At 36.7% G+C, this 12,747-nt stretch overlaps 1 protein-coding gene across 1 annotated transcript in view; it reads right to left on the bottom strand.

Moving 5' to 3' along the window:
• AHI1 (Abelson helper integration site 1) overlaps positions 1–12,747 on the bottom strand; it is an 85,666-nt gene that overhangs the window by 49,463 nt on the left and 23,456 nt on the right. Inside the window, exons 14-18 of the mRNA XM_030236175.2 lie at positions 12,182–12,285; positions 11,263–11,381; positions 8,175–8,305; positions 6,809–6,949; positions 4,649–4,851 (exon numbers count right to left, since the gene is read on the bottom strand). Of these exons, the coding sequence (XP_030092035.2) occupies positions 4,649–4,851; positions 6,809–6,949; positions 8,175–8,305; positions 11,263–11,381; positions 12,182–12,285 (698 nt within the window). The remainder of the gene's footprint in view (positions 1–4,648; positions 4,852–6,808; positions 6,950–8,174; positions 8,306–11,262; positions 11,382–12,181; positions 12,286–12,747) is intronic.

Genomic DNA, 12,747 nt, shown 5'->3' with positions numbered 1-12,747 from the left:
TCATCACAATAAAGATACCTACATAATTTTTGCCAGGCTTAAAGAAAGATGATTTGCATTTTCTTTTCTGTGTTAGGGCAGCTCTATGCAAATTATGCAAATACACACTTTCAGTGAAACTAGTTTTCACATTGAAAGTGAATTGCATGAGGCAAAAACTAGAATGCTCTAAGACTTGACAGTGTGGCAAAAGTATATATTGAGAGATAAAGCAGCCAACATGCAGTTGATTCCAAGACTAGTACTACAGAGTATTTACAAATGCAATTTTTAAGTGCTACAAAGGTGTCAGACATCTAAAAGCCAAATTTCAGAGCTAGAATACTACATCTTCAAAGAAAGCTCTTTTCTCCATACCCACACAACATACATCATCCCCCTGCTATGGACAGTTACAAACTGGTTTTTTTACTGCTAGATGGAAGGGAAACGAAAAAAACATAAATAGTAACATTGAATGAAAAACTCTTTTGAGCACTTCCAAGAGCCAGAGATGAGTTAAATGTTTTCCTATCAAAAACCTCCATTAACAGAATCATGCACTAGTATTAGTTCCTTGAGGTAGAGAAAAATAACAACTGCTGCAAAGATTCACTACCCTGTAATTTCTCTATGTGGTAATGAAGCTAATTCTGCATAGTGGTTTCATACAGAAATTAATTTTTTCCTTTTCTATCAAAAGGTCTTAGCTTTTGTGAATTGTTAAAGCTTTAGCTCAATAATCACCTCTTGGCTCTAATTTCTGGGCTAAGAATGGCAATGCTGCAGAAGAGAAGAAACCTAATCTATCATTTGGTAAGGTTCATGTTTAGGTAAAAAGAAGACAAACAGAAAAATAAAAAAACTATTGGTTCTAAGGGGACCTGGAAAGGGGGCATGGACCATAAGACAAAGAACCCAAGTTTATACAGGATCAGAGTATTCTCTACCTAGCTTAACCCAAACTTAATGTATTGACAGTACATTTTGCAATCTGTATCTATGTTGCAGAACTCTAAACTCTACGCTTTGAAGTTAGTTTTAAATCTAGTAGCTGTTAAGTTTTAAAGTTTTAAATTTTTAAGTTTTAAATCCAGTATGCTGTTGACACATGTGAAAACAAGAGATCCCCCACGTTGGCAGATTTGCCATTTTTGTGTTCCAGCACATTTGTCTCATAAAACATGACTCCAGGTGTGACCCTAGGCCAGGTCTACTGGTGTGCTGTCACCATGCTTGTCCCAACATGGTATTTCCCACATATCTGTGACAAGGGCATGCAAACATGACCCAAAGACCAGGATTACTCTGCACTGGGGCAGCCTCACCTTGAATGCCTTGTGCAGTTTCGGGTGCCACAACATAAGAAAGACATTAAACTATTAGAGAGTGTCCAAAGGACAGAAACAAAGATGGTGAAGGGCCAGGAGGGGAAGCTGTGCCAGGAGTGGCTGAGGTCACTTGGTCTGTTCAGCCTGAGAAGGGGAGATTGAGGGGAGACCTTACTGCAGTTACAGTCTCCTCATGAGGCGAAGTGAAGTTGCAGACACAGATCTCTTCTCTGTGGTGAGCAGTGACAGGGCCCAGGGGAATGGCCTCAAGTTGTGTCAGGGAAAGTTTAGGTTGAATATGAGGAAAAGTTTTTTCACTCAGAGGGTGGTTGGGTACTAGAAGAGGCTCCCCAGAGCAGTGGTCACATCACCAGCCTGACAGAGTTCAAGAAGTGTTTGAACAATGCTCTCGGGCACATGGTGTCACTCTTGGGGCTGATGCTGTGCAGTGCCAGGAGCTGGACTTGATCTCTGGGGGTTCCTTCCAATTCAACATATTCTATGATTCTGTGAAATACATACAAGGTAACACCTGTGTTCTCATCTGGATTTTTTAATGTTCCAATACGACCACAGTGCAGCAAGCCACCCTACATGTGGTTTCCTAAAGTCATCTTTCTCCATCTTCACTTGTCTGTTCCCAGAAATATTAGCACATTCTCACACATGTGGCTGAGTGGCAACTTTTAAGAGTTCTACTTTGACAAACACTTAAGCAAACCACTCATGTGAGTGTGCATTCTAATAAGCCTTCCAGCAAAGCCAGCACTTACATAGACACATCATTTTTCATATGAGAAAGGGAATTGCACACACATTAAAAACTACTTCCCAATTACAAATTAGTAGAAATTGTAAGTTTTAATGTTGTATATTTTACTTTGGGGCTGTCCAAAATGTGATACATCAGGCAGGCAATACTGCAGCCACATGCAAAAAATTATCCCATCCCTGCTTGAGAAGTATCTACCGCTGTAACCTGAGTCTCCTGTTGGATCACTGAAAAGATGAGTATCAAGACTCCTTTCAAAGAAATTTCCGTCCCCATATCTCAGTGGTTCATAAAGTCCTGCAAGGAAGCACTCTCAGTGTTTATAAACACTACTGCTATGTGACAGATAGCAAACTGGATGTGCATTCTTTCACCAACCATCCTGTACTGTTTGGAAACTCACACAGGGAGAAGACTCAGATGAACTTTTGGACATCTCCCACATGGGTAGAGGGCTTGGAGGATGCTGTCAGAACCACTGATTATTACTCTGCTCACAGCTGACTTACTCATCCCAAACTAGTCAATGGAAATCTAGGGTTACAAAACTCCAGTGGCTGAAAGCTATTCTTTCACAGTTGTAGGCTTATCTATTTCATCTAGTCCCACAGTAACATGGAACTTGCAGATGCTTCTGCTAAACCAGATTTGTTTTCCACAGTCCAGAACCACTGGTTAATCTGGGACTAAACAGTTGCAATGATAAAGGCTCTCGTAAATTCTGTAACCCCATTATTTTCTTCATAAGGCCAGACATCCAGAACAGTAAAAATTTATCCTGGAGTATCTTCCTGGAGTACTTGTCCCAGGCACAATGCTACATGCTCCATTCTCTCCAAGTTGTGCCTTGCTCTGATAAACAACTTAACAGCACCAGTGCTCACTTTGTAGGTGAGCAGAACAGAATGAGCAGAAAGTAGAAACTGTTTCCTTGTGTCAGACTACGTGTAATTGAAAGGTAGAAGCAGCATACTACTGCTATCCATGAGAGCTACCATGTGGTGTTTCATGAAGGGGTTCACTGGGAGTTCACAGTTCAGAAATCTGTGGTCTGTGTGAAGGTCTGTGGGATAGCTTTCTTCCAGACAGTTTCAAAGTTCAGGCCTAATGGGGATGCCAAAGCCAAGGAACCAGAATAAATCTAATCCAAAGTAAAACCCCTAAAGCATGACAGTAGTTACAGCAACCCCAGCAACAACAGCTTTCATCTACTCATCTGCTTCTCTTGTGATTCACTACTTATTAATGCAGACAAAACCTAAAACTACATTAAAAAAAATCTACATGCACTCAAAAGTACTTCAAAATGAAAAAGAGTAAATGCAAACTCAAATGCGGTTCATGTCATTGTAAAAAGTAATTATAACTTCATAGTGCTATTCAGGAACATTCTGCATCCTTGTTGCATGCAGAATTGTCTCAAGTTGGGGAATTTAACTTAATTAAATTTGTTGCCAATTAAAAAAGCTTTAATTACCGATTTGAGTATTGAGAAACAAGACAAATAGTAAAACACCCAACCAAAGAAAACACTTTTCCTCCCTTTTTGTCTGTCTTCACTTCAGGCACCTCTTTTTTCTCCTTTCTAATCCCCAGTCTCCTTAATTTTGACATTACATTACACTCAGTCCCCTTGGAAAGGCACTGGAAGGGTGGGGCAGTAGAGCGAGACTAGTGCATAGTAATTTGCACTTTCTGACTCTTCTTTTTTCTTGCTCTTTTCAACTGCTTTAGTATGGATCCTCCACCAGACATCCCTGGGGATTGTATCTGTCCAGCATGGATTCTTCCACTGTTTGCAACACAGTCGGAGATGTGCCACCGTCTGTGTTTTATTTTGCACGTCCTCATGTATCTCCTGTCTTTCCCTTCAAGCCTACTCTGTTATTTCTCTAGCATTTCCATTTGCTTTGTGTTTCTTGCATCACCTTTCTGCCTCCTTCTGTGTCTTCTTTCACATCTCCTCACTTCACATGACTCCTCACATCCCCCCTCCTGTATCTTCACTTGTGCCCCCTGACACATTTTCCTTTGCATTTCTCCTCTGCTGTGGTGTTTCCTGTTTCTAGTAGGTTCTGACCTTTCTCAAGTCTGTTTTCTCAGAGGTGCCATATTCTGTCTGGTTCCAGTTTCAGCTGTGCAGTGGGTCCATATTACCTTTCAATGAGCTGGCTTGAAACAGCTGTGCCCAGCACAGGGCATGCTCTCCTTCCTGCCCTGCAGCTCCCTAAAAACCCTAGCATTTATGCCACATACAGTTTTTAAGGTGGATAGAAATCTCGACCATAATGATCTATGGATCCCTGATTTCATATAAATGAACAAACAGAATTGGGCACTAGCACAAAAAAAAAATTCCCTTGTCATCAGTACTTGAAAAACAGAATTAAGTTATTATGATAGCTCTTTTCTTAAGAGCTACTTACACCTGCATTAGTATAAGTGAGAGATGTATGCATTTCTAAAGACCAGATGCCAGGACAACACATATGTGTTTTTTTTAAGTATACCAGTTCCAGAATATGGGAAGACTATAAACTTCTGAAATTAATTAAATTTGACTTACCATAACAGAATCAAGTTTTTGTTTCACCTTCTGCATTCTCATTGATGCTCTTGCAACACTGGCAAACTGATCTGCTGGAGACATCACTGAGTTTTTTTGTACAGGAATTTCAGAAAAACTGCCAATGAAGTGTGGCCCTCTTGGTGCAGCTGTGGTAAGTGATGAACTAAGATCTCTTACGAGTTCAGCTTCCTGTTGAGCAACTGTAGAAATAACCAATATTAATGTCTCAGGTGAAGCTTTACACTGCCATGGTAAAAAAACTGAAGGATCACAGTCATTTTGTCAGCCATGCCTTCAGTCAAATACCATCAAAAACTGTACCAACAGTGCTATAGGGAAAACCTGAAAGTGACATGAAATTATCCCCTTACTACCCCATTTTCCCCCTAACTCTTCTGATCACAATATCACATTTTCAGATATTTGTGTTTAATAATCTCTCATACAGAACTGGTATTTTTGTATTGCTTATAAACAACAGTGTTCCTCATAAAGAAATATGGCATTGGGTGGGGGGAAAGAGTGGGAAGAGAAAGGAATTTTTCAAAGGCAATAAAGTTGTAAAGCCTGCACTGAGTTCAAGCTGGTGACATTTCACATTTTTTCCAGCCTAGTTCAAGTGAGTTTATGACGCCTGAGCAATTTTTCATAAGTTGACAGACATATTATACAGGCACAGGACACACACTGACTGACAAGTTGACTTTTGCAATTTTTTGTACTACAAAAAATTTGCAATTTTTTGTACTAATTTTTTGTCTCAAGCCAACAAAGTTTAAAAGAATTCTTTATAGAAGTTCCGCCCAGGACACGAATAAAACTGTTGGTGTGCCTAAAATACACACTGTCAGAGTCTTAAAAATTGTGTGAGTGACTAAAATTAGTATTACTATATGTTTAACTCTTTCAACACTGTGACAGTTTGACTATTTTCTGAAAGCAAAAAGAGTGCTTTTAGCCAAAAAAGGAATATAAAGATAGTAACCAACAATACAAAAAAAGACTACAACCTATGCAAAGCTTTACTGTCAGCAGGTAAGCAGTCAGAAGACACAAATAACTACAACTGTGCTGTGTGGTCTCTAAATGTGTATGCATACACACACACACACACACATATATATATATATATATATATATATATATATATATATATATATATTTCAAACTACTACATTAAGTTTTTTAGACTCACTGCCTGCTCATTAAAAAATTCTGAAGAAACCCTTCACCCCAAAAAATTTCATTGTTTTTTAAAATACCAATATCCTTCTTAATTGAGGATAGCACTGAATATTGATTGCAAAGTCATTCCACTTAATGTTCCTGTAAAAGTCAACCAATTCAACAAAGATTTGAGAATCTTAACACTGAGATTTTATATGAGTAATCTTATTACTACATGTTACTTAAAAACACAGTACATAAAGACAGGATTAATTTTACAGATCTATGTCCCCTGCAAAAATATTTAATACAAAAAAATTACTGCACAATTCATATTAACACGTTAACTCCATAGACGGAAAAGTTCTTAATTGAACACAACTATCAAAAAAGCCTGTGAAGGACAATCTGAATTTTATTTTGTATACCAAAAATTCTAAGTTAGCATTTATTACTATCTTGTCCTCAATATAACATGGGAAATAAACATACCACTGATATAATGACATCACAGCTATAAGAACTATTTTTCAGAAGTTTATATACTCTTTCATTTTTATACAGCTCCTCAACATTATTTTGTAACACAGCTGGCACAAACTAATCAGATTCCAATTCAATTACTAATTAGTTTTCCAAATAATTGTATTTTCTGGATTCATAATCTACCTTGATATTGCAGAAAGGGGTTTTGCATAATGCTGCCTATATATGATAAAGTGCTGCAAAAATCACACAGAATGAAACCCCAAAAAATTGAGGGACCTCTGGTGATTTTGGCTAGGTCAAACCCCTTGCTTAAAGCAGCATCACATAGAACAGATAGTGCAGGATCATGTTCAATTCAGTTTTGGTATCTCCCAGAAAAAAAGAAATGCATTATATTCAAATGACTGTTTTCTTTTCCTCTCAAAAGAAGTACAAATACTAACAAATTGCTTCTAAAAATAAAATACTTACAGGTGAGTATCAAGAAAATTTGCACTGTACCTTTATAATCATAAATGTATACAAGTATTGGATGGTTTTGACCAAAGGCACAGAAAGACACCATGTGTTCGTGTGGATGAAAGGCAACATCACGAAGTGGAGATGTGAAAGACAGATCAGAATATATGGCCACCTGATCTCCTGCAGAAGTGAAGTAAGTTTATTAATACCATGGAAAAATATTTGAAGCATTAAATACAGCAGAATAACAGCTATTACTGAAATGTTTGCCACTGTAAATAAACGTTCTTCAGTCAATTTCCTGATTGAAAAGTTGTATTTTGGCATAAGACAAAGAAAATATTGCATGCTTTTAAGTTATTCAGTAAGTCAGAAAAGTCAGTGCTGTTGCAATAGCTGCAGGAAATGCCAGAGGAGGATGCACCAGGTTAGATGAGTTCTCTTGTTCTGATAAGCACGTTCTGGAAAGGTGGCGTTCCACAGTATTTGTTTGTGCTTGCATGGTACAAAGATAGCCATCTTACTTGTGGATTTCAGCTATATAATACTGATAACAGGAGTGAAAGTTGAGGAGAGAATTATTAAAAAGATAAATAAAATTAGCTCTTCAGCTGATGGCTCTATAAATGCAAATACAGTGTGTAAACAAAAGTCAAAAAGTTAAAAAGTTTTCAGGCAAATTATGTAGCGACAGAGACGCAAATTAACATAGTTGGAAACACGGAAAGAAATTCAAAGCCGAACTGTTAGTTATCTGCCAGTTTCAAAATATTTACCTTTTTTATTTTAAAATACTACATAAATTACAATTACAGACAGAATATAATGTCATCAAATCCAAAATGGTATTCTGCTACTTTCTATTCTTATTTTCATCTCTTTTACCTCCTCTACCCTACATTTTCATCACATTTTTTCAGAAAGATTTTGCTAGCTATTTTGAAACTCCTTGGCTTGGGGACTAATTCACAGTGAAATGTTATATACCACACACTAAAAATATTCAGTCTCTGACCACCCACCACAGAGATGAAGTGGTTCTGCACAAGAGCCTCATTCTCAAATCTAAACAACACAACAGAAAAACTTACCTGACCTAAAACATTTTTTGTGCATTCCATCTTAAGATCCTCACCACATGTAAAGAGCTGCAGTATAAAAAAAGCTGAGCCTCAGGTGCTCCAGTCATGCTGGATATTACAAATGTTACCTCTACTAATTTCCTCTAGAGAATTAAATCTCAGAGATTAATAACAGCTATTTAGAAGGTGGAGTTAAAGCTTCAGGATTTAAGAACGTCTTACTGAAGTTTTATTCCATATCATAAGTGTTTCAATAAACCTTAAAAAATCCTTTCCCACTCAGCTTTGACAATTTGGCCTAAGCCCATAAAATAATTAGTTACCTGTTTCTGGATTCCAAACATAAGCCTTTCCATCTTCACTTCCTGAAAACAGGAACGTACCACATGGTGTTAAAGTGCTGTGAATCTTTTCTCTGTAATTGGTGGCACCTACATATTTCTTCGTTGCCAAGCTAAAGAAAGTTTGCAAATACAGAAGATATATTCAGAATAGGCAATGTAACTTTAAGTCTCAGTTCCCCCTTCATTTCTCAACAAAATCAGTACACTTTTCATCCCAAGTAGATATGCAAGCACACACCTTTTGCAGAGTGAAGTATTTATTTACCCTTTATTTTCCCTAACCTTCATAATGCACCTGACAGTATAGATAAAAATGTACATCCTTGTCTTTCAACAGAAAAAGGAAACTCTCAGATCTAGACCATGGATAGAGATGCAGTAATTTGCACTATCTTGATCCTAGGCTTTGCAAAAAAACAGGGAAATTAGCACTATTGCACCAAGTTCTGTTAGAAAAGTTTTCATTATGCTTCTTGAGCTTGAATGATTAAACCTAACCAGCACCTCTCTTCAGCTCTTCAGACTAATGTCTCCTTGGTCAGAAAACCAGCAGTACAATCAACAAATATCAGACATAAATGCTGATTTACTATTAATATGTTTGATATTATTTTTCAACTTGGGTATTCTAATCTTTTTTCAGTGAAACACTATTGGTCAGCACCGTAATAATGATCTACTGTCAAAGTCTGTCAGCATCAAGTAGGAGAGAATCCACAAAAGGATGGAAAGAGGATAAATCAGCTTGTTAGAGGCATAGCCTGGAAAAAGATATCAAAGTTCAACATGGAGACTAACCCAGCAGCAGTACTACAATGCAGAATCTAAGTCAAGAAGAACAGCAATAGGCCACCATAGCCCTCAAGGACAGAAGACAGCATTATTTCACATTTGTTACTGCAAAAACAATGAAGGTATGCTGAGAGAAGTGCAGTGCATTTAATATTACAGGAAAATTACTTTAAACAATATTCCGAATAAATACACCCTAGATGATCCCACAGCAAGTCCATATTAGCCCAAGTAAGAGTTTTAGCTGTATGAATAAGAAAGATAGTATCTCTGAGATGTCATGAGAAGAGCCCTGCAAGATGTAAAGCTAACCTTCATAAGAAACCCTAAGGAGAGGGCTGAACTAAAACCAAATCCTGATCACATACCTAAGTGACTGGACAGCAGCATTATCCAAAAAGATCAAAAAAGCAAGTTGAAAGAGGAAAGTTAAGAGCAACCAGCTGTCAATCAAAATGAATTGTGTTCATCTGTGACCTCCACCCCCTCTTTTCTCATGCAGGGAATGAACAGTTAATACTGACGTGTAAAATTATCACTGCTGTGTATCTGACCCTGTGGTTTATTGATAGACTTAGAAGTCAATGTAACTGTGGGCTGTGGTCAAAGTAGCAGTCCTGGTGGTGTCCTCTCCACCCCTATTTTCCCAGGCTCTCCCTCATTTGTTCTCTAGTGTTTGGGCAGCTATCAGATAAATTTGATCAGAGAGTTGATTGAAATGAAAATTAATCATTTGTATTTGTAGGCTAATTTTTAGTTGGATCAGCTCACTGATCTGACTTACCCTGCATCAAAAGATATACAGAAATCATAAAAAAGAAATGGTAGGAGTACACGGCCAAAGGTGTGGGAGATTGCAGGAGATGGTATGTCCTATGGATAAATTTGCTTAAAATAATTGTGAAATTGCACCCCATATTAAAACCTTTCTTAAAGATTAATATGCATGCCAATGTTTCCCTCTCAAAATAAAACTCTCTGCATGTTTTAGAAAGAGGAGCAACAGAAGAACACTGCCTAAAAAACTACAGGTTTCCTCTCTTAATCCAGCAATTTCATGCTTTGATTGAGTGGATAGCTCAGCTTCTAGCATGGTCATTATATTTTATCAGTTACAGAAAAAGAGAAACGTGTACCATAATACAGTAGAGTCCTCAGCTAGCTCAAACATTCAATCCAGTACCATTACAGAATTGCTTCATTTCAAAATGATCATTAAGTCCACTGTTAACACAGCACTGTCCCATCCACTACTAAACCATACACCTAAGGGCCACATCTACACATCTTTTAAATACCTCCAGGGGTTTTCTGTGTGCTGAGGAGCAGAAAGAAACCTATGAAATTAAGGATGAAACATTTTATAAAATTTTTTCATATCTTTAATTTGACTTTCCAGAACAGAATGTTTAAGTGCATCTTATCATCATATGTGAGTGACTAGTGAGAGACTCTGCTCACTCCCACCCAATGAAAGTACAAGAGGGAATGGACATAAATTGAAACATAGCTAATTCTGTTTAAAAATAAGAAAAAAGTATTTTGAGGGTGAATGAACACTAGAACATGTTGCTCACAGAAGTTGCAAAATCTTCATCCATCAAGATATTAAAAATCCAACGCTATAAAGTTCTGAGTAGCATGCTGTTGTGATTTGATGGTTGGGTTGAACTGCTCATTCTCCAACATCAAACTCAAGGGAGTCTATAATCTCCTTGCTTTTTATTTTTGTCATTAAAAAAATCATGCTTATACCAATTAAGAATGAGAAAATCATCAAAAACTGCAAAACTATCTCACAGCCTGCTTAATAAACCATAATATGTATATCACTGCATTTTTTAGCATTTATGATGACAATCATCTTCCATTTCATCATCAAAATATGCTTCCCAGAGTCTTAAAAGTGCAAAACCAACACACAAATATTACCACTTCAAAACTCTTTTCATGCCCAGATTGCATTTTTAAAGGGATTTCAATCTTTAGAAGACTAACATTGTATTCTTCATGCCACTTTAGGCTCCCAAGTAATCGAGGAAATTTTAGATAATCTGTTCTAAAAGACTTACTCAATATCACCCAAAGACTTACTCAATATCACCCAAAATGTAACACAGCAGTGTTTTGAAATAATTTCCTAACCCTAACATTTCTGCCCTTGATTATTAGGACATCTTTTTTTCTCCCCAGCCACACAACTAATATCTTTACACTATTTTATTTCCCCATGTAAATTTTAAAACATAAAGGATTAGTCATCAAAAATACCAACATTCTGAGATCCATAATTCTCAGGGTACTGTCTTTGGCATGGATTAATAAACGCCTTCCATTCGGATGCACTTCCAAATGATTTACTGGTGTCCCTTTGATATCATTTTCTTTTATTTCCTACAGAAGGATGGAAAATAAAGAAAATTATATAACTTTGTGGGTTTACACTTTATTATATCATCTTTTTACACATTATTGGCTATTTTTCTGCTCAAATTATTTTATTTGGTTAAGGAAAAAGTTTGTTCCTATATTAAGGCATTACATCCTAGACATCAAGTTTTTACAACCATGAGGCAGATTCTCTGGTGAATGAATTTTCAAATTTCTGAATTTCTAAAATAATTAAGCTGATGACAGAAATGCTGACTGAATATCAGGGCTCTAAGGTATGAAAAAATGTGTTTTTTAAAGCCTGTGGTCTATTTTATTTTTGTCCCTAGAGAACAAAGCATTTACCTGTTAAAACAGTGTTATCAAACTTCAAGTATTTTCATGTTTCACATATATTAAAAAAAACAACCAGAATCACAGAATCCTAGAATACCCTTAGTTGCAAGGGCCCCACTATGAACATCAAAGACGAACTCCCGGCCCTACACAGGACAGCCCCAAGAATCACACCATGTACCTTGAAAGTCCAAATATTTGTGAATTTTCTCAGGCTTGGTGGTGTGATCACTTGCCTGGGGAGCCTGTTCCAGTGCCCAACACAATTAAGTTGCGAAGCAATTTTAAAAAATTAAGTCAGTGAATCACTGAACATTGTATCAGTTCTTCTATAGCAATTTTTAAAGAAAATACAGCTCTGCAGTTAAACAAAAGGTAATGTATCAAAAAAAATTCATTCAAATCAGATTACTAGATTCGGAACAATTCACATAAAAATTACAATGCTAGTTAAGAAACCTGTTTACCTTATTGACCTTCCAGTGTTGAAAAAGGTGTGGAGAACTTCCTCTGACAGGTGTATCCCAAACTATTATTAGTCCTGAACTATCTCCTGAGAACATGTGGTGTCCTGAGAAATAATGTCTTATGAGTAAAATACCACCCACAAAACAATAATACAGAAAATAAAAAATCTTTGGTCTCTCATTTTTGTGCATAGGCAAATACCAATTCTTCCATCTCTTTTGATATAATATACTCATTGCAAATGCACTTTGCTCATATTGCATGACATAACCTCATACCATAAATCTGGATGTAGCATATACATTAAACAACTCAGGTGCAGAACATACTTTTAATTTTTTTTTCATTTTTATTCATTTTCTAAAAACAGCAAAAAGTGAGCATTTACAGCTCAACAAGCTTCACATGATAGCTCTATGCTTATACATTTATTATACATTCATTAAGAGAACTTTGAACTAGAACAAATAGTGTTTCCCAACAATTGTTCTTTAAACACAAATATTTATTCTTTATAAAAATACAGCTTTCCTCTTTGTAGTACCTACTTCAGTGACTAAAATGA

The sequence above is a fragment of the Serinus canaria genome, chromosome 3 (assembly GCF_022539315.1).
Source record: "Serinus canaria isolate serCan28SL12 chromosome 3, serCan2020, whole genome shotgun sequence".
Taxonomy (NCBI): Eukaryota; Metazoa; Chordata; class Aves; order Passeriformes; family Fringillidae; genus Serinus; species Serinus canaria.
The sequence above is the reverse complement of the archived record's forward strand: the minus strand, read 5'-3'. Positions and strand labels throughout refer to the sequence as shown.